The following is a 22,065-nucleotide window of genomic DNA, read 5'->3' on the forward strand; positions in this document are numbered from 1 at the left end:
CTCCGTGTTTATACTAAAAATCCCTGCATTATATACACTTGAAAACAGTGAAATTTGACCGCCTGCGAGTTTTCTCTAGATGAAGTCATTATCTCGAGAGTGGATTTGAGGGGAGACCCAGCGGTGCTAAGGAAACAGCACTTCCTGCGAGAGCTGCAGCAGAGGGAACCAGGGGTGGCCGCCGTCTCGAAGAACAGGGTGTGTGCCGGTCTGCTGACCCACGAGGACCCAGGAGCCGAGGACTGAACTTTCATCCTGAAAGCAGGGCTCTGACTCACTCTGGGGGCCCTGGTCCTGGCGGAACACGGAAGAACCGGGTACTGGGGGGCACTGGGACAAGAGAGCCCGTGCCAGGGGTGGGCTTAAAGCAGAGGCCCAGGAGCCCCCGTGCACACCGGTGGCATCACTCTCTACTCAGCACTCGCCGTGCATCAGGTTGAGTATTTTGTAAAGATTCGCTCATTCCATCTTCATCACAGCCCCTGTGGGGCAAGTCCTACTTTCACCTCCATCTTGCAGGTGACAAGACAAAGATTAATGTGCCCAAGATCACACAGCTGGCAAGGGTTGAGCTGGGATTCCAACCCACTCTGCTCCACTAAAACGTCATGGAAAACGTATTTTAAGATCTGCAAGGTCTTCAAAGGTTTACCCGGAAGCTGTGTCCCACTAGCGTATCAGAGAGGGAGACGTGGGACACAGAAAATGAGATCCAACCCAGGGGAAAGGCAGAGGGAGTCCTCAGAAAGGCCGGCAAACCCAGGACAGCAATGTGCCTGATCTGGGACCACGAACAGACCAGAACATCCACACCCCAGAGACAAACCGAGAGGGCTGATACAACGCCCCACAACTATGGTCTTCTCCTCCGAACCCTGACGGTACATCATGTTCAGCTTAACAGATTGTTTCTGTTGAGTGTGCTCAAATTCCCGTGTTTCTTCCTGCCATGTTGTCTAGAACCCTCAGTTCACCCTCACAGAAGTGTTCTACTGTCCTCGAAACTGGAGACAGGCCAATGTGTTTGGAAGCAAAATGCTCTCCGCCCCCCCCGCCACAGCACCCATTCCTTGCTAACGTTCCTGAAAGTTACCCGGTACTTTGAACACACTTCTGTGTCTGTCCAGTGCCTCACAGCCTCATTCACGGACCCATCAGGTGACTCTTGGAAAATCTCAGGGAAGCTGGGAAATGACTCTGGATTCTGTTCAGTTTATCTTCCCTCAGCAGCCTTCTCCCGGTGTCAGTACTGTTCTCTACAGGTTTGCGGTAGCTAACCAGTTTTTGTTATTACTCCCTGTTCAGTTCATTTTTATGAAAATAGTTGTTGGTAAAATAATAAAGTATCTGAAGAACTCTTTAAAAAAATTTTTTTTAATGTTTATTCAAATTTGAGAGACAGCGTGAGCAGGGGAGGGGCACAGAGAGAGGGAGACACAGAAACTGAAACAGGCTCCAGGCTCTGAGCTGTCAGCACAGAGCCTGACACGGGGCTTGAACTCACGAACCGTGAGATCATGACCTGAGCTGAATAGGATGCTTAACTGACTGAGCCACCCAGGTACCGTATGTTAATTATTTTTAAAATCTCATTTTGAAAACTATTAACTATTGTTAATACATAGTAAGAAAAGAGTGATTTTCTTATGGTAAGTTCTTTATTGTAAGATAATTTACAAACATCTTGCTGTCTTTAGTAGTTTCAACAATTTCTTCTGACAAGGAGGACAGCAGTAACCTAAAAACGAAATCAGTCGGCTGAATTTTCCTTCTTTACCTGAAAAACAAAGTACAGAGCAAATAAAAATCAGTTTTGAAGGGGAAAATAATGACGTTTCAAGAGATAATATATATTCAAGTGGGATTTAAAGAACTGACTTTACATAATAAAATGTTACTATATACTAGTTGTTCTCGAATTTTGGTCTGGGGACCTTTCCGTGGGGTCCGTGAGGGCAAAGCTCTTTTCTTATTTGCCTGTTTTACTCATTCTCAAGCCTGTATGGTAGCATGTTCCAGAGGCTACATGGCCTGTAATATCAGAACAGAATGAGTACAGACAGATGAGAATCTAGCCCTCTTCTACTGTATCAGACGTGAAGGGGTCCTGACACCACCAAGTTTGAGAACCACCACTCTTCACCAATCTCTATTTAGTATCTCAAAATAATCCCAATTCTCTATCCTTAAAGTCTATTTAATAAATCTTAAAAAAGAAAAAAGCCCCCTGGCATTTCCCATACGCTACCACAAGCTGGCAACTACTCTAAATGGGCCAAAACCTAAATCTCAGAGAATCCATTTCACTGTTGCTAAATCAGCTTCAATTGTATCTGCCGGATTTCTCTTCTGGAGGGGTTTGGGGAGAATGTATGAAATAATACCACTTTACCTCTCGTCTGAGGATGAAACTTGGTTTTCATTAATCCCTGGTTATTACGTTAGAAGAAAAAGACAAAACAAACCAGTCAAGAAGCAATCCATGCTAGTTAATCAGGTATAATTTCCAACTAAAAACATCCATTTCCTCACTCAGTGTCTGGAGTAGATCATGTAAATTAGTTCCCAAAATATTCCTTTAAAACAGATTCAATGACTGTTACAAAAAGTTAACTAATTTCAGTCTGGTTAGAACAATAAAACCATGTTCATGCAAAAAGGCAAGACTCTGCAAGTATAATTTAAGCCACTGCTTTTTCTATCAATAGCACACAGTATAACCTACTACTCAATAATCTAGTGTCTGTATTAAGTAGTAAAGTTTTTAGCCGGAATAACTGATGGATTACAGAGCAGGCCAGTGCCCTGGGTGAACAATCCAGTCTTGGACTGCACAGCCAACCCTTAATAAAGGATTCAGACTACCTTTCTAGAAAGCAAAAATTTAGTGGTCAATTTATGATTTTTTTTTTTAATGTTTATTTCTTTTTGAGAGAGAGAGAGAGAGAGAGAGAGAGAGAGAGAGAGAGAGAGAATGGGCAGGGGAGGGGCAGAGAGAGAGGGAGACACAGAATCCAAAGCGGGCTCCGGGCTCTGAGCTGTCAGCACAGAGCCTGACATGGGACTCAAATTCACAAGCTGTGAGATCATGACCTGACCCGAAGTCGGCCGCTCAACCAACTGAGCCACCCAGGCACCCCAATTTCTGACTTTCTGATCTTCTGTTCCAATTCTGACTTTTACGTCCCAATCTCCCTCTCCTCACTCCCCTTGATTTCACTCCTCTTTGGCCAGGTTTCTCACATTTCTGGTCAAGAAAGCGTGCGGCCCTCAATTCCGCAGATGTCGTGTCCTCACATTCTATTCCCAGTGCTCCCTTTTCAAGAGAAAATAAGATCCTGGCTCTGGGTCCCACAGTCCCTGGAACTTTCGGAACGCAGCACTTCCCCCCAGGCCTCCTCACGCTTGACACCAAGAGGAGCACAGCTCAGCACTGGCCCAGGATGGGCGGCAAGGAGGACAACGAACGACCCGCTGCCTGCGCTCTGGGACGCTGACACAGCGTCGGTGACTAGACTGAGAGATGGGTCGGCCTTCACGTGAGGCTTGAAAAACTGGAAGACCAAGGACCCCTGGGCTGGCAAAGCTCATGGACCCGACTGACAACATATGGAACGGTCTCCAACAGCATTATTTGTGTCTCTGAGACATTCCGCCCGGTTTCTACCCTGGAGAGAGAGAGAATACTTAAGGACCAGCTTAAATGTCACTTTAGCGATGAATCGATCTATCCGAGTTTTACACATGGATCCACATTCTCACATACCCAGTGAGATATTAGTTCTCCCTCTTCTGAACTTCCACTTTTTTTAAAAACATGTTTCTTTCTTTTTGAGAGAGAGTGAGAACAAGCGCATGCGAGCAGGACACCGGCAGAGAGAGAGGGGCACAGAAGATCCGAAGCAGGCTCTGTGCAGACAGCAGACAGCCCAACGCGGGGCTCGAACTCCCAAACCGTGAGATCGTGCTTGGATCTTAACCGACGGAGCCCCCCGGGTGCCCTGAACTTCCACTTCTTTTTTTTTTTTTAATTTTTTTTTCAACGTTTTTTATTTATTTTTGGGACAGAGAGAGACAGAGCATGAACGGGGGAGGGGCAGAGAGAGAGGAAGACACAGAATTGGAAACAGGCTCCAGGCTCTGAGCCATCAGCCCAGAGCCTGACGTGGGGCTCGAACTCACAGACCGCGAGATCGTGACCTGGTTGAAGTCGGACGCTTAACCGACTGCGCCACCCAGGCGCCCCTGAACTTCCACTTCTTATGGAACATCCCCCATTTGCTCAACAAATACTGACTGGGGAAGCATGTGCCCGGTGATAGGGCTACAGAAGTAAGACACGGCCGCTCCCAAGCCACAGGAGTACACAGGCAATTCCTAATAAAATAGTGTAATTGTTGATAAAGGGAAGCATGGAATGTTCACGAAGGGCACCCCACCCAAACTGTGGAGGAGGTTTTCCTGGTAGAAAGGATTTTCTCAGAGCAGGCAAGACAAATGGGAGTCTGTCAGCCGAAGAATCCAGGATGCAAGGGGAAGAAAAGAATGGCATTTCAGGCAAAAGCACATGACATATTTGTAGACCGCGAAGTACATTCATGTGGTTGAAGTTCAAGGGAAGTGAGAAACGGTAGCGGTAAGACTAGACTGGAGAGTATTGGTGGCCAGGAAAAACAGGATCACATATCTCACGCTAAGGTATTTTTGCAGGATGACTATGCACTCGGTATCTTTTTTTAATTCAGGAGAGAAATGACAAGGATCTGCATTAAGTGGGCATAAAGGGGAAAACTTCAAGCCATATTTGAAGGTAAAATTTATAAAGCTTAGTGACTAATTAGTAGGGCGTGAGAACGAGTCGAAGATAACTTACTACGCATTCTATCACGCATCACAAGTACCTGCGTATGTTTGTTATGCTATTAGAATGTCCATCCCTTGACAGAAAGTATCACACCCTTTGACACTCCCTAGCACCGAAGCTAGTACATAGTGGGTGTTCAATTTAGTCATTTTTTAAAACAGAATCCTCATTTTCTTAACTGTGATTTCACAACAAATAACATATCTAGACAACCAAGAAACTTCTTAAGGAAAAGGTACGTTATCTTATACTGACATAGAAAACTCAGTAAGTAAAGAACGTTTCTACAAGATTTACCAAAAAACCCAAGATTTATGTGAAACCAAATCCCAAACCAATCCTGTACTTCAAAAGCTTGGTTTATGATGTTTTAAGTTCCGAAGACAGATTTTATAAATGATACAGAATTATCCACATCCTTATTCCTAATGCTTTAGGAAAATGAAAGCTAGCAATATATTGATTTCTAAAAAGAAGAAACGAAGCCCAAAAGGCAGAGCTAAAACAAGCAGAATAAACCAGACAGGCCTTCTCACCAAATCTTTATATCCTAAGAGTAGGTTCCAAGGTTAAGCAACGGATCGTTCTACCTTTAGCAAAACAAAACTGACACTTTCAAACATGCGGGCGGTGAGCCGGCAGACCCAGGGAGGCGAGGCAGGGCGTGCGAAGGCCGCCCGCCACTACTTACAGAGCCGCGGCGCCAGAGATGATTTCGATCAGCTCCTTCGTGATGACGGCCTGGCGGGTGCGGTTGAATGTCAACGTCAGTTTGTCAATCATCTCCGCTGCGAACAGAACAGAAGGATTAGTCAGCAAAGCCTAACACCACGAGACCATAACTTGTTCATTAATACGTTCACAGGTGTATGCTGCTTCATGGCTTGGGGTACCCGAACTGGCCTCTCAAAAGAATTTCAGGAAGGTATTTTTACCACTTCCACGGATACCTTTTCAAAATACTTGCAACTTTACTGCCTGCCAAGTAAGACATACTTCTTTTAAAGCAGAGAACATTAGTTTTTTTTTTTTATCTTTCCAGATAAGAAAATTCAAGGAGAGAGAGGATCATTGGTCAAAAATGTCATAGAATCAGCGGCAGAACCGGGGCGAGATCCTTGCTCTTTTGTTTCCTGGTCTAGTTAACGGTGATGATTTGAGGCGAGGTGTTCATGCTACTCCCAGCAAGAGAAGCCTCTCGGAAGAGATCCACCGTGCACTCACAGGCATTCTTGCTGGCGTTGTCCATGGCCGTCATCCTCGCACTCTGCTCACTCGTGGTGGACTCCTTTAGAGAATAGTAGATGATGTTGGCCAAGGCGTATTCTTGGTAATTGCGCAGCACGTCAGCATCGATATCATCATAGACACTCATGCTCTCTGTTAAGACGAGTCAGACATTTCCTTGAAGTTATGCAGCGCACAGTGATTTCATCAAGGCAGCCTACCAATAAACACCTCACTAATTACAGAGCAGAAAACAAGGTAAGACAGGTGAAAACACTCAGCTCTAAAAGTTTCATCCATTTCCACACTACCGATTATAGCAGATTTTCAGCGCAACATAATGTGTAAACAAAGCATTTGATATTTCACTGCAAACGCCTAATAAAAACAAAGAAGCCAACAATTAAAGTAACGTCACTGCATTTCACGGTTCTGAAGTCCTCGGGCATCAGAGTGCCTGGCACAACGTCAGCAAATACTCAACAAATCTGTGGGTGTAGGTTTTCACAAAAGAATTAATGACAAAACTGACACTCGTATAGTGGAATACAAAAATCCCAAATTAGCCATGTGATTATTGGGGAAGCCTGCACGTGTCCATCGGGAGAATGCGAGGGAAGTGAACATCGAAGGGGGGCAGAATTAGAAGCCGACACTCATCTTAACAGTACTGTAGTGCATCAGACTTAAAACACTATGGCTGATAACCCCTACCGTACACTATTAAGAAAGAAATACCATCGTCAATTAAAAATGACCCGCCACTGGCCAGCAGAAGCGTCCCCCAACTTCAGGCACATCGAAATGTTACAATGCGTACACCTCAACAGATGAAATATGTAGAAAGGGAGAATGCCTCAGGAAAGTAAAATCGGTTCTAGAATACTATGTCTAGGATGCTTCACTGAGCAATGATGACGCCACTCAAATGCTGAGACGAGAGAATCGTGTGGGTCAGTGTGCATTACTGTGAGCACCGTTCACAGGGCTGCCCCTGGGCTCCTGACTGTGCTGTGCTTCATCCAGCGGGGCCCCAGAGCCTGCAGAGCCAATGCTGCTAGGCTCTCCGATCCCTGAGAACAGAAAGCAAGTCTAATGACTTGTTTATTTACGTTCAGTTAATGAAGGAATGGAGTGAGAGTCACCAATGATCATGGAAACCACTGACGGACGGTGACAGAAAGAGCCAAACATCATGTGCTCCCGCGGAGACAGGCCATCCTAACAAACACTGTTTTCCTGAACGTGCCAATCTCTCCTTTCTACACAGAAAACACTTTTCACACAAAAACCACTTACCGGCACTTGCAACGGTATCCAGGGAAAAGATGGGCTTTTCTTCTGTCTTGTAGGAGATGACAGACCTAGAAATCATAAAGCAGAGGTAAACCTCAAAATCCTATTTCATTTATTTTTAGAGAGAGAGACCACGAGTGGGGCAGAGTGAGAGAGAGAGAGAGAGCGAGAGAGAGAGAATCTTAAGCAGGTTCCACACTCAGCACAGAGCCCGACGTGGGGCTCGATCCCATGACCCTGGGATCGTGACCTGAGCTAAAATCAAGAGTCAGACGCTCAACAAACCGAGCTACCCCAGGCGTCCCTCAAAACAATATTTTCAACTGTCCACTAAGCATTTCCTTATTTTAAAATAGGAACACGAGCAGTAAAAAGCTTTGAATACTAAATTTTTCTTGCCTGAACCGATTAAAGATGATAGACCCTTCATCAAATTCATATCCGGAATTTAGTAGTTCAAGGGCAATGACAGACGCATCTCCAAAAGTAGGAGGTTTTCTTCCCACTTCTTTGAAGGACACCAGAAACTGGTCAGAGTGAGTCCTACAAGAGAACCAGGAGATCACACAGAATATTTAAAGGAGTATTTCTGCTGAAATAACACAGGGAACAAGGAAAAGTATGATCACCGTGGGTCAGGCTTTTTTGGGGCGGTGGGGGGAAAGAGGAGAGCGTTCCCTGAATTGAGCTGCTCCATCCACTATCGTTATTGCAGTGGCTGCGGGAACTAACAACTAATAATCAGGCCTCTCTCGTGTTATATGTCTCTATGTCTTTATTTCTCTTCTGATCTCAACTAACTACTGTTCATTTCTGACATTTCCAGGCGGTGCTGGCTTCTCAGAGTCCTCATGTGTTTTATTTTTTTTTATTTATTTATTTAAAAATTTTTTTTTTTTCAACATTTATTTATTTTTGGGACAGAGAGAGACAGAGCATGAACGGGGGAGGGGCAGAGAGAGAGGGAGACACAGAATCGGAAACAGGCTCCAGGCTCTGAGCCATCAGCCCAGAGCCTGACGCGGGGCTCGAACTCACAGACCGCGAGATCGTGACCTGGCTGAAGTCGGACACTTAACCGACTGCGCCACCCAGGCGCCCCAGTCCTCATGTGTTTTAAAAGGCCAACAGCTTTTGCTTTTCCTGTTGCATTCCACTTACGGGTTGGATGAAGGAGAAACACAAGTAAATAATGGAAGAAATCTGTATATTCTGAAACTCCTGAAATAATAAAAACAAAACCAAGACCTCTCTGGGGGTATAAAAACAGGTAATGAAAAAAAAAGACACCTTGCTGACGTTAACCATCAAAGACACTCCCATTTACTCATGCTTGCACCCATCTAAACATAAACGGTATCTAAATTACCTATGAAGTATACCCCTGATTTTATCACCAATTCCAACAAGCATAACTTCTTTCCCGGCTGCCGTGAGTGTGGCCACCTCATTTTTCATCTGTTTGGCAACCGAGGAATGAATAGCACCACAGAGCCCTCGATCAGAGGACACACCAATTAGGAGGTGTTTCTTCTTGTCTTCAGGCGCCTTAATATCAGCTTTCTCATACAGAGCTTAAATACAAACAAACAAAAGCAAGAATTTTAAAATATGTAAGGCACGCCAAATACAGCAATAATTCCTATTTACAAGTTGACTGTTTTCAAAATCATGAAGTTACATTTAGGTGGCATCTAACTAATATAATCAAAACTGTACTTACTCCATTTACAATCCAGTTGAAAACCATAAAGGTTTAAATCTCTGTATGATAAAGGCTCTATATGATAAGGGCCACTTAATGGCCAATTTACCTCAAGTACTGACTAAAAGAAATCTCTAGTATAATTAAAGAACTTGTAAAGGGGCCTGAATTAGAGTACCAGCTTATCTAGATGGCAGACTTCTGAAGAATGCAAATAAATATTCAGTATATAACCAAAAAAGTAGGAAGCAAATATTTACTGACGTGCTCATATAATCTGCATATCAAGCCTCTTATAAACTGTTGGCATTAAAATAGCAGATGACACTATATTTTTTTTTTATTTAAAAAAAATTTTTTTAATGTTTATTTTTGAGAGAGACAGTGTAAAGCAGGGGAGAGGCAGAGAGAGAGGGAGACACAGAATCAGAAGCAGGCTCCAGGCTCCGAGCTGTCAGCACAGAGCCCAACGCGGGGCTCGAACTCACAAACCGTGAGGATCGTGACCTGAGCCGAAGTCAGACGCTCAACCGACTGAGCGACCCAGGTGCCCCACATGCCACTTTATTTTGGGGACTGCTTTAACGACCTTGCTTGGCTAGTCTAGTTTTCTAAGCAGCACAGGCCAAGAGTGGATCAAACAGGATTTTGAGGGGATTTATGGGGGAAGGAGAGGAAGTGGCTGTGGGAGAAGGCAGGAAGGAGACAAACAAGCCATCACATTATGACGCAGGTTTGACCCTCAGGAAGGAGGGAAGAGAGGTTGGGTGGCAGCTTCCCAGACCGCTGTGCCGTTTAGGAGAAGTTCAGCGAGTCTGCCTGCCGAGGAGCCGCAAGTCTCCCTGGAATGTGCCTGCCTGAGTCTCCTGCCGGCTCTGGTACCGGCTCAGCCCAGGCCACGGGAGCGTGGCCGGGGTGCAAGTGCAGGGTGAGCTCGCGTGGCCAGTGCCCTCGCCGCCGCACGGTGCATTTTCCTGGCCGCCACATTCACCTGTTTCAACCAAAGTCCTGCTGCTCCCTGTTTCATTACAGAGCAGTGATTCTCATATGCCAGCACCCAAGAACCCTCCACGAGAAAGCAGAAAGCGAATACTCCAAAGTGCAGGGGAGCAGCGAGATTTCTTTAAGTCTCTTTTTACGCTTTATATTTGTGCAGCGTAAGATGCCTGCTGGAAGACTTTAAATATTTACAACGATCAGCCACTTAATATCTAGCAGTTAATATTTGGTATAAAGGACTTCAGAACAGATTGGCAGCCTTGGCTTGAATTTTTACTATTTTATCACAAATAGTCTAATCTGACATCTAAGGCAGTTTCTTCTTTATTAGATAATTTTGTAGTTATAGACTTTGGAGGGAAACAAATTTATTATACTCACTCATATCAGCGAGAGAGGTGAATCGTGAAATGACTTTCTCTTTTCATACAAACAGGCTACAGTGATTTACCAACCAATCTTTACTAAGCCACCAACTACGTGCTATGTATTTCTTGTGCAGCGAATAGGACTGATGAGAGCAAACGGCTGGAGGTGATCAGGATCGCGGAAACCAACCTATCAACTCTCCTCCGTACCTGCTGCGTGAAACTAACCGTGCTGTTATTAAAGTGAGTCGCCGTTTCCACCCGGGCCTAGTGCTCTATCCTTTTCTCACGCAATAATTTTGCCAGTAGGAACGGATGTTTAAAAAATATGGAAGAACACAGGAAAACTGCACAAGGCGATTTACATCTAATAGGTAGATACATTAACACACAGATGAGACGTGAATTTTCTCCAATTTGGAAACAAGCAAATTTTGCCTTCTTTGCGGTTGCCGTTCAAACATTCCACTCATGCCGTCATGAGTCCCATCCGTGCCTGCTCAGTCATTTCCACTGCAGGGACCACCTCCCCACCCCGCACATCACAGTCCAACAGGACAAAGTCAAGCACCTGATCTGAATGCACCGCATTTCCCATTTCCTGATTGTATATTTAATAATCTAGGAAGATTTTCAGAGTACTTTCAGCATTCACAGAGCCACATACAGTGGTTAACAAACAGACAGGCTTTGATGCCAAACCAGGTCGGGAGGTGACCCTGGGCAAGCGACCCGACTTCAGGGTTTCTCATCTGTGAAGCGGGAAACTCTGACCCTCGTAGGCTGCTGTGAAAAACCAGTGATGTCAAATACTCAGAACAGGCCTGTCATCACGGTAAGCACCAGATAAAAGTCATCAGTGGTGACCTTCATGTTCAGGGTTCCTCCTAATCTGTGATGTCCTCTTCTCTTACCCAAAGATCCTACTCCATACACTCGTGCTGGTTTCAGCTCCCTCTCGGCTCGGGCGTATTTTGCTGCTGCCACCATTTTCATAGACTTGGTAATTTTCTGGATGTTTTTGATCGACTTTAGCCGTCTGGTAACTGAAAAACAGAAGTGCTGTTACGATAATAGGATCATTTCACTTGTGAAATTTATCGAAATATCTTTCTAAACTGCCAGGTAGAATAATCAGCACTTAGGCCATCAGGCAACAGCATGATGCTAAATGAGGCTTCAAGTCAGAATGCGTACTGAGCAAAGGCGAAGCCTGGCTGCCACGGAGGACAGGACAGGCGGGATGGCCGCAGACAGCAGGACATTATACTCTTACAACATTTACATACAGTTTTCTCTAGTCACATTGTTGTCATCCTACGGACGACAGCATCGGAACAACCACGTGTCACCTCATGCTGGTCTTTTCTAAAACAAGGTCAATGTCATACACATAAGACCTAGATTCATTTTATCAAATTTGACCAAACATACAATGGGCTAAAGCGGCCTATTTTTGATTATTTGTCAAAATTTGGTTTTTCTTAATTACATATTGAGATTAAGTACTTACTATCTTTTAATGTTGCCATATTTCGAACTTGGATCCTGAAAATAAAGGTTTTAAAAATATTTTAGTTTATTGAAAAATCACCCTACTATACAAGAAAAACCTTCAAAGTTAATAAATTTAAACACTGCCCCATAAAGAAACAATCCATCACGTGCAGGACGTATACATATATTCGTATACATACAAACATATATTTATAAACACATACTTATATATATTTAGTCCTTAATACGGACACCAAACCCTATCACCAAAGCCCTCATTTTGTTTGAGCCAACAACACAAAGCTTCCAGTGCAGTCAAATGGTGTTCACACATGTCTAGTCCCACCTTTGCCTAGACTGTTTCCACAATAGGAAAGTCCTGCCCCTTGTTAGGCTATCCAGCTATACCTAAAACTATGGTCAGCCACCTTGAAAATGCTACCTTGACTTCCTTAGTTCACTGAAACCTTTTCATAGCAACACTTAGGATCAATTATACATTCTAACATGATCACAGGTGTGAAAGTACAGTTTATTTTCATTTTTTAAATATATATACTTTTAAGTTTTTTTAAGTTTATTTATTTATTTTGAGACAGAATGCAAGCTTGAACCAGGGTGGATTAGAAAGAGGGGGAGAGAAAGAATCCCGATCTGGCTCCACCTTGTCAGTGCAGAGCCTGATTGGGGGGGGCTTGACCTCTCAAACTGTGAGATCATGACCTGAGCCGAAATCCAAAGCTGAACACTTAACCAAGTGAGCCAGCCAGGTGCCATGTACCAAGCAGCTACTATGCTCCAGGACATGGTCTGTGACCACGAGAAGCATGCTATTATCTCATAAACAAGATTCGTAGAACTAAAGATTTGCATTAAATATCTTTCTAGTCTTCATGATTAAAGTGCTAATGCACAAAAGTAAAAATGATTTGATTTAGGGGCACCTGGGTGGCTCAGTCAGTTGAGTGTCCAACTCTTGATTTCAGCTCAGGTGCACACTTGAGCGTGGGGCCTGCTTGAGATTCTCTCTCCTCTGCCCCCACCCCCCAAAATAAATAAATACAGATTTGACTTAAATGCGTACACACACACACACGAGAGATAAATACAAGAGGAGTGCTGCCCTCCTAAATAAGACAATGTGGCACCAAACATAAAGTCAGTGACAAGCATACAATGACGTTGGAATATTGACAACATGGAGACTCACAGGGCTGCTGCAGCAAGAACCTGAACTAAACATGTTGGCAAAGCAGCAGGAGCCTAGGTTTATGGCAAGTTCTTAAGAGTGAAAAGGAAAACAATAAGAATGATTTCTAATTTCATGACCTGAGTAGACAGTGTTGTCATTAACCAAGACCGAAAAACTGGGTGGGGATGATCTCACTGGAGGTAACGAATTTTAATGAAAATGACATTTATAAAGACCCTAGGATGAAGTGGAAATGGGTTTGAGGTCCAATGGGTTTGGAAAACACGTGAGATTTTTGAGACTTTCAGGTACAGACAGATCTGTAACTGATGGAGCATGGAAGTTGGTGCCAAAGGAGAGAAGAAGAGGGACCATTTCCTAATCCTCTAAAGTCAACATTACCCTAGTATCAACCAGATAAAATCATTGTAAGAAATGAAAATTAGAGGACATTACCTCTCATCAACACAGACGCACAATTCCTCAATAAAGAATAGCAAATTGGATCCAACAACGTATTAAAAAGAATTATACACCACGATCAAGTAGGATTTATTCCAGGTATGCAAGGCTGGTTCACCATTTAAGAAAAATCATACAGTCAATAGATGCAGAAAAAATTTTTGACAAAATCTAATGCCTATTCATGGTAAAAAAAAAAAAAAAAAAAAGAAAGAAAAACTCTCAGCAAATAAAGAACTTCCTGAGCCCAATAAAGAACATCTACGGGGCGCCTGGGTGGCGCAGTCTGCTAAGCGTCCGACTTCAGCCAGGTCACGATCTCGCGCTCCGTGAGTTCGAGCCCCGCGTCGGGCTCTGGGCTGATGGCTCAGAGCCTGGAGCCTGTTTCCGATTCTGTGTCTCCCTCTCTCTCTGACCCTCGCCCGTTCATGCTCTGTCTCTCTCTGTCCCAAAAATAAAAATAAACGTTGAAAAAAAAATTAAAAAAAAAAAAAAAAAAAAAAAAAGAACATCTACCAAAACAAACGAAGAAAAAAACCCCTTCATTTAATGATGAGAAACTAGGAGCTTCCCCCTAAGATTGGGACTGAGGCAAGGATAACCTCTCAGAACTCCTATTCAACATTGTACTGGAATTCCTGGCTAATGCATTAAGACAAAACAGGAAATAAAAGGTATATAGATCGGGAAGGAAAAAATAAAGCTGCCTTTGTTTAAAAATGGCACAACTGTCTGTAGAAAAGACAGAAAATCCCAAAGAATTGGCAAAAAACCTCCTGGAACCAATTACAGTAAGGTTGTAGGGAACAAGGTCAATATATACAAAAGTCAATTTCATTTTTTTATAGCAGCTATGAACAATTGGAATTTCAAATTAGATAAACAGTATCATAGAACTATAGACTTAGAAATGATTATGATGGTAAATTTAATGTTATGTATATTTTACAACAAAAAAACACAGGAAAAAAACTACATATAAACATAACAAAATATGTGCCAAGAAAACTACAAAACTGATGAAAAAAAAGATCTAAATAAATGGTGAGAGTTTCCACATTCATAAATAGGAAGATTCAATGTTGCTAAAGTATCACTTCTTCCCAACTCGATGAATACAATTTTAGAGAAACACCTCAACAAGTTATTTTGTATATATCAACAAACTGATTTTAACATTTATTTGGCAAAGCGAAACACCCAGAAGAGCCGACACAATATTGAAGAACAAAGCCTGAGAAGGGACACTACCTGATTTCAAGACTTTCTATAAAGTTACAGTAATCCTAAGACAATGTGGACAAATGATCAGTGGAAGACAGGAGAGAGCTCAAAAATTTCACTAATTAGTGAAATTGAAAACAAAAACCAACGAATACACAAACAAAAAGTAGACAGAGACCTATAATACAGAGAACAAAACTGAAGGGTGGAGGAGTGGGGGTTGGGCAAAATGGGTGAAGGGCAGTGGGAGACACAGGCTTCCAGTTATGGAATATGTCAGGGGAACAAACGATACAGCACAGGGGGGAAAAAAGAGCCCAAAAATAGAACCATACAAATACAGTCAACTGGTTCATGTTTGGTAAAGCAGCAAAGGAAATTAAATGGAGAAAGGATACTGTTTTCTACATTGGTACTGAACACTGGACATCCATATGCAAAAATATTGATAACTGATAATTATCAATATTAATAATTAATTAGATAATTAATCCTATACCTTTCACAAAAATTAACTTGAAATGAATCATAGGTCTAAATAAATGTAAGACACAAAACTATGAAACTTCTACATGGTATCACAGGAGAAAATCGAGGTGCCTTGGATAATATGTAAGTTTTAACATAAAACATGAAAAGCATGATCCATGGAAGAAAAACAATGATCAAGCTAGACTTTATTAATTTTAAAAATTTCTGGTCTGCAAAAGACACCGTCAACAGAAGCCACACACCAGGAGAAAATGTTTGCAAAACACATATCTGATAAAGGCCTGTTATCTAAAATATACAAAGAACTCTTAAAACTCAGTAAGAAAACCACCCAAATAAAAAATGAACAAAAGATCTGAACACCAACCTCGCAGAGGCACACAGGCAGATGGCAGATAAGCACATACAAAAGATACTCAGCTATGCAGTCATTAGGGAATTACAAATGAAAACAGTGAAACACCACTACGCACCTAGAAGAATGGCTACATTTTTATTTTGTTTTTATTTAGTTAGAGAAAGAGAACATGTGTGCACACGCAAGCAGGGGAGAGCAGAGAGAGAATCCCAAGCAGGTGCCCCGTTGTCAGTGCAGGGCCCAACGTGGGGCTCAATCGCACCTAATCATGAGATCATGACTTGAGCCGAGATCAAGAGTCATGGATGCTTAACCAACCGAGCCACCCAGGCACCCCAAGAATGGCTATATTAAAAAAAAAAAAAAAAAAAAAAGGCAATTCCAAATGATGACAAGGATGTGCATGTAGCAACAGGAACTCCCACTGCCTGCTGGTGGGAATGCAAAATGGTACGGCTGCTTTGGAAGATGGCTTCAGTTCCTTATAAATCTAAACAGTCTTAGCATAGGATACAGCAATCATACTGCTAGGTATTTACCCAACTGAGCTGAAAACAGGTCTACACAAAAACCTGCACACAAATGTTTATAAGCAGTTTTATTCACCATTGCCAAAACCCGGAAGCAACCAATATGTCTTTCAATACGCGAACCAATCGAGAAACAAACTGGTACATCCCTACAGTGGAGTTATTCAGCAGTAAAAATGAACAAGCTGTCAAGCCACAAAAGACACGGAGGAGGAACTTTGTCTACTGCTAAGCGAAGAAGCCCATCTGAATGGCTATATCCTGTATCATTCCAACTACCTGACATTCCAGAAAAGACAAAACTATAGCAAGAGTAAAAAGATCAGTAGTTGCCGGGATTTCGGGGAGAGATTTTTAGGGCACTGAAACCATTCTGTATGATACTATAATGGTAGATACGTGTCATTACCCATTTGTCAAAAACCACAGAACATACAACAAAGAGTGACCTTAATGAAACTATGCACCTTAATAATGTATCAATAGTCTCATTAATTGTAGTACATGTAACATGCTACTTAATGCAAGATGTTAGTAAGTGGAGAACCTGTCCAGAGTGGGACGTGGGTGTATGGAACTCTCTGTACTATAGGCTCAATATTTCTGTAAGTCTGGGACTGTACTAAAAAATAAAGTCTGTTAACAATACCTTCAAAAACGTAGATTATGAAATTGTTATATCATCTAATTTTTTGATTGTTTATGTGCATAAAAAAAATCTGGAAGATTATAACCAAAACTGTTGTTTTTAAAAATCTCTTGGGGCACCTGGGTGGCTCAGTCGGTTAAGCGTCCGACTTCGGCTCAGGTCAAGATCTCGCGGTCCGTGAGTCCATGAGTTCGAGCCCCACGTCGGGCTCTGGGCTGATGGCTCAGAGCCTGGAGCCTGCCTCCGATTCTGTGTCTCCCTCTCTCTCTGCCCTCCCCCGTTCATGCTCTGTCTCTCTCTGTCTCAAAAATAAATAAACGTTAAAAAAAAAAAATTAAAAAAAAAAATCTCTTGACTTAACGTACTTTACCAGTATTACGCAGCCACAGAGAAAGAAATATAAAGAGGAAGGAGACTGCATGAAAAGTGTTAGATTAGGTTATAAGAATGGATCCAGTGGTGGAAAAGAGAAGAGCTGTCAAATAGTGACAAGCTCTGCTATTCCATTACAGACTTACCTGACATACTGACCATTCCCTTAACATTTTTTCATAATGGCATTTGAAAAGCAACATCACTTTTGATGATTTTGGGGGGGGTATATAAAAATTTTCACCCCAAACTTTCTAAATTTACAGACTGTAAGGAAATATTGGACATTACGGTTTTAGGCAAATATTCCAATTTAACAGACACAAGTTTCTTGTCAGAGAATGGCACAGGGAATAAATCTGAATTGCATGCCATATTTGGATGAACACAAAATGTTCTGGTTTCCTTAAGTATCCTGGGTGAGAGGTATGAAGAGGTAAGATCTCCTGTGATTCTTTATGCTGTGTACATGCCCTATGTTCCCATTTTGAAGTGCTCTCATCATGTTTAGCTTTCATTCAGTTCTAAAGATGTGTGTGTTACTTTATTATTCTTTTTTTTTTTTTTTTTTTTTTAATATTTTTGGGAGAGAGAGAGAGAGAGAGAGAGCATGAGCAAGGGGGGGGCGGAGAGAGAGGGAGACAGAATCTGAAGCAGGCTCCAGGCTCTGAGATGTAAGCACAGAGCCTGATGCAGGGCTCAAACCCTCGAACCGCGAGATCGTAACCTGAGCCGAAGTCAGACGCTTAACTGACTGAGCCACCAGGCGCCCGTATGTTACTTTAAGTATAATTGGAGTACATACAGAATAACCATAAGATGATCCCAACTTTCTTTTGGCGCAGCTGGCCGTATATATAATTTTTGCAAATGAAGACAAAGTTCTGAATCAGCTGTATGTTCTGGAAAACCACATCACGTCCTGAGAAATCTCAGGAGATTACTGGAAAAACTTGAAACCTATCAAATACAGTGGATAGAAAAATCACAGGTAGTGGATTATCATCAAGTGCCGTGATCATACAGCATTATTAGCAAAGCTGTAAGTAGTGGAGGAGGGAGTGAGGTTGCTAGGTGAATGATTCTTCATTTGAAGTATAGTTTGAAAGAATGTTAAGGTGTATACTGTCATATAATATAAACATTAAGGAAGCAGCAGCAACAAATTCTTAAGGAAAATTACGAAGTAGGTCTAATTCTAACAGTAAATGATTGTTTGAAAGTCCATCACCTGCCTTTCCACCAAACAACGACTCCCTGGCCCTTCTTCACCAACGACCACCCAGGAAGATCCAGTCTTGTTGGCAAGTATGGTAACCATTTTTATGTAGGAACTGCATCAAGCTTTCTTCATCTTTGAGTTTATATTATCTGGAACCACACCAGCATTCCCCCACCACGCTTGTTCTTTACAAATATGGACTCGCTTAATCTCCAGTCTGACCCAATGAACTGTGCACGATTATTACCTCCGTTTAACAAAGGAAGAAACGGTGGCAGAGACAGTGAGTAACTTGTGCAGCGTGACAGGTGAGTGGCCGTCAAGATTCAAATCCTGGTAGTTGGCTCCAGAGTGGGTCTCCTATCCTACACTCTGATGCCTCACATTTTCTTACATTTACAAGCAAATATCTGCTACCTCAATCTCAGAATGCAATCTGCCTTTCCTCTCCTGAAATGCATCTCCCTTCCTTGTCAGTGTGTATAATTCAATTTATGGCTGTTGGCATGCTACTGTAAAACAGTTCCATTTCAGAGAATGTGGAAGACAAGGAAACAGAAATGTATTTCCCCTAATTTGAAGACCGTTCCCCAAATTTCTTATTTCCATTTTCTTATATGCTACTTTATTATTTTTTTTAATTTTTTTTCAACGTTTATTTATTTTTGGGACAGAGAGAGACAGAGCATGAACGGGGGAGGGGGCAGAGAGAGAGGGAGACACAGAATCGGAAACAGGCTCCAGGCTCTGAGCCATCAGCCCAGAGCCTGACGCGGGGCTCGAACTCACGGACCCTGAGATCGTGACCTGGCTGAAGTCGGACGCTCAACCGACTGCGCCACCCAGGCGCCCCATATGCTACTTTAAAACAAGTTTAATTTCCTGAAGTTTAGGGTATTTTACTGATATCCTAAACAATTAACATAATTTCACTAAGACTTTAATTAAGCCTAATATTTAGTCAATGTTAGTAAGCTAACCTCCCTGAAATAAAAACTATAATAATGAATTGCATTAAAAAATTTTTTTTAATGTTTTTATTTATTTTTGAGACAGAGAGAGACAGCACGAGCAGGGGAGGGTCAGAGAGAGGGGAGACACAGAATCCAAAGCAGGCTCCAGGCTCTGAGCTGTCAGCACAGAGCCTGACACGGGGCTCAAACCCACAGACTGTGAGATCATGACGTGAGCCGAAGTCGGACGTTCAACCGACTGGGCCACCCAGGCACCCCTAACAAATTGCATTTTTAAAGTTTCTTTTTTTTTTTTTTAAATGTTTTTTATTATTTTTGAGACAGGGAGAGACAGAGCATGAGCAGGGGAGGGCAGAGAGAGAGGGAGACACAGAATCCGAAGCAGGCTCCAGGCTCTGAGCTGTCAGCACAGAGCCCGATGCGGGGCTCGAGCTCACGGACCGTGAGATCATGACCTGAGCCTAAGTCAGACGCTTAACCGACTGAGCCACCCAGGCGCCCCTTTAAAGTTTCTAGTAACCAAAACACAACAGAGGAAATGCCCCTTCATGGTTTTGTAGAGGCAAAGCTATTTTTCTCCCCTTCCAAATTAATTCTGTGGGGTGTGAAACATTAAGATGGTTTTCATTTCTGAATTTAAAAGGCAATTATGAGTGGGGACCAAAAGGGCACCCAGAGTAATGGGATACATGAAAATGCTTTGTCAACGTTGGATGAATATTCATAACCTACCAATTTAAAACCAGCATTCTAAAGAGATCAAGGTCGGACTACAACCTGTATTTGCCAATGTAGGGTCCAATTTAGGAGCCCAGTGGTGGTTGTGTCAAAGTGTCAAACAACTCTTATTTATTTAGGACAATCCTTTACTATAAGATCTCCAAATTGTCTTACACGGTTTCTAAAAAAGTCATTGCTACAATTTTATGCAAAGTATTTTGTCCTTGTTTCAGAACTCTTTCCATTTCTTAAAGGCTGACCCACAGAGCTTAAGGCCATCACTTTTCAGTACTTTCCACGCTACCAACTTGGCGCAGGGCAGGCACCCAACAACTGTGTGCTGAGTGCCTAACAAATGGGACAACCTACATGACCGAGAATCCAACTAAGTTGACTTAGTTCCCACGAATGCTCTTTTTCAATTTTAGAAACAAATCTGACTTGGCAGGCAAATCCACCAACAGTTCTGCGCAGGTATTCACATCAGATTTCATTCCCCCATTACCCTAAAAATTTTGAATATGGTGATGATTCTTTGCGTAATGAAAAACGTACCTATTTCAATTAATGTCTTACAGTTCCTTCACATAAATCAGGACACAAAAACCTAGTTTAGCACTGCGGCTCGTTAGAATTCTTCCTTTACGTAAAACCGGGGAATTGTTACACTCAGCTTGCTTTTAGCCAATAATCCCCTTAGCACCGTGTCTGCAATTCTTTCAGACTCTGTCTAGCTTTAAGACATTTCATCCTACTATACGGTACCACCCACAAACCAACGTTTACCTGCCTACTGCTTGGCCCTCTAATATACAGTCCGCCCCCGCCCCGAAGCCAATGTTTAAAATCCTTAAACTTGCACTGCAGTTACAGATGGTGCTCAAAAGCCATCTATCTCGTCCTCCTGGGGACCTTGGGACAATTTCATGACCTTGCAGGGTTACTGCTTCAGCATAATGGTTTCAAGAGAGTGCTAGGTTGTCTTTCCCTTCCGATCGCCATCAGGCGGATTCTTAAGGTCCCGTCTGCACCCCAACTCCCGTAAACCCACGAGGACACTTATTTATTCCGCAGTGCCCGGCAAAGAGCCTGCTACATGTTAAGTGCTTAACACGCGTTCTGGCTGAATCGAACAGCCCTTCCTGGCTCAAGCAAACCCTGCCCAGCACCAGAAGGTTTCAAAAGGCGTCAAGGACGCACAGCACAACTTAACCTTCCCCTAGACCTTGCCCTAGGTCCCCCCTCCCCCTCACTTTGTGCGCCCGGGTAAAGCCTCCACGACACTCGCCACCCGGCACGCAGTAGGAGCTCCCTAAGCGGGTATTAGCTGAGTGAATCCAAGACCAGCCCTGTAATCAGTTGGGACTAAAGTCTCAACCCCGAGGTCCCGGATGACCGCTCCTCGTGGCCCTCACCCCGCCCCACCCCGCCTCAGGAGACGTGGCGAGACCCTGCTGTCACCGCAGTCCCTTCGCGCGCCCTCCCCGGATCGGAGGCGCTTCCTGCAGCCCGGGCTTCCCGGGGCCTCCGTAGGACAGGAGGCCTGGCAGGCCCTGAGACCCTCGTCCAGCCCCACTCGCCTCCACTCGCCTCCGCCTCCCCCTGACCGAGCTCTTCCATTCCTCGCAACCCTCCCGGTCCTTCCGCAAGCTGCCATACCATTGCGGCTGCACGGCCCAGGCCGAGAGCCCCGCGACGCCCGCCCGAGAGAACATGGTGATACCGGCCCCGCTGAAGGTCGGTCAGACAGGCCTCACCGCGCAGGCGCGGGACCTTCTCAACGCGCCCTCCCACCCCGCTTTCTCCTTCAGTCTCGCTTACTCCCGCCAGACGGAGGGAAGCCTCGCGAGCGTTGGGGGGAGGCCAGCCTTCCGAGGCCCCACCTCCTTCCGGCTCGCGGCTGGTATTTGTCCC

General features: G+C 43.5%; 1 protein-coding gene across 3 annotated transcripts; it reads right to left on the minus strand.

Moving 5' to 3' along the window:
* Window positions 1-1,636: 1,636 nt before the first annotated feature.
* Window positions 1,637-21,941, minus strand: ATP5F1C (ATP synthase F1 subunit gamma). 3 transcript variants are annotated; one of them, XM_040451488.1, is made up of 10 exons: window positions 21,811-21,941; window positions 11,973-12,007; window positions 11,374-11,505; window positions 8,757-8,961; window positions 7,787-7,930; window positions 7,391-7,455; window positions 6,089-6,244; window positions 5,556-5,652; window positions 2,393-2,429; window positions 1,637-1,777 (listed from the first exon to the last, which is right to left on the minus strand). In XM_040451488.1, the coding sequence occupies exons 1-9, from the start codon at window positions 21,864-21,866 to the stop codon at window positions 2,423-2,425; spliced, it is 897 nt and encodes a 298-aa protein (XP_040307422.1). In that variant the 5' UTR covers window positions 21,867-21,941; the 3' UTR covers window positions 1,637-1,777; window positions 2,393-2,422. The 3 variants fall into 3 exon arrangements, with proteins under 3 accessions (XP_040307422.1, XP_040307423.1, XP_040307424.1); XM_040451489.1 differs by lacking the exon at window positions 2,393-2,429; XM_040451490.1 differs by lacking the exons at window positions 1,637-1,777; window positions 2,393-2,429 and having other exon boundaries at window positions 5,552-5,652.
* Window positions 21,942-22,065: the final 124 nt, after the last annotated feature.

The sequence above is a fragment of the Herpailurus yagouaroundi genome, unplaced genomic scaffold, assembly GCF_014898765.1.
Source record: "Herpailurus yagouaroundi ecotype Mexico unplaced genomic scaffold, PumYag 203, whole genome shotgun sequence".
NCBI lineage: Eukaryota > Metazoa > Chordata > Mammalia > Carnivora > Felidae > Herpailurus > Herpailurus yagouaroundi.

Excerpts from the sequence above, each read along its gene's own strand:
- ATP5F1C (XM_040451488.1), bottom strand. The coding sequence starts at position 21,866 with ATGTTCTCTCGGGCGGGCGTCGCGGGGCTCTCGGCCTGGGCCGTGCAG. Across the intron at positions 7,931-8,756 it reads ATCAGGGGTATACTTCATAG|GACTCACTCTGACCAGTTTC; the intron begins GTAATTTAGATA and ends GTTCTCTTGTAG. Across the intron at positions 5,653-6,088 it reads CAACGCCAGCAAGAATGCCT|CGGAGATGATTGACAAACTG; the intron begins GTGAGTGCACGG and ends TTCTGTTCGCAG.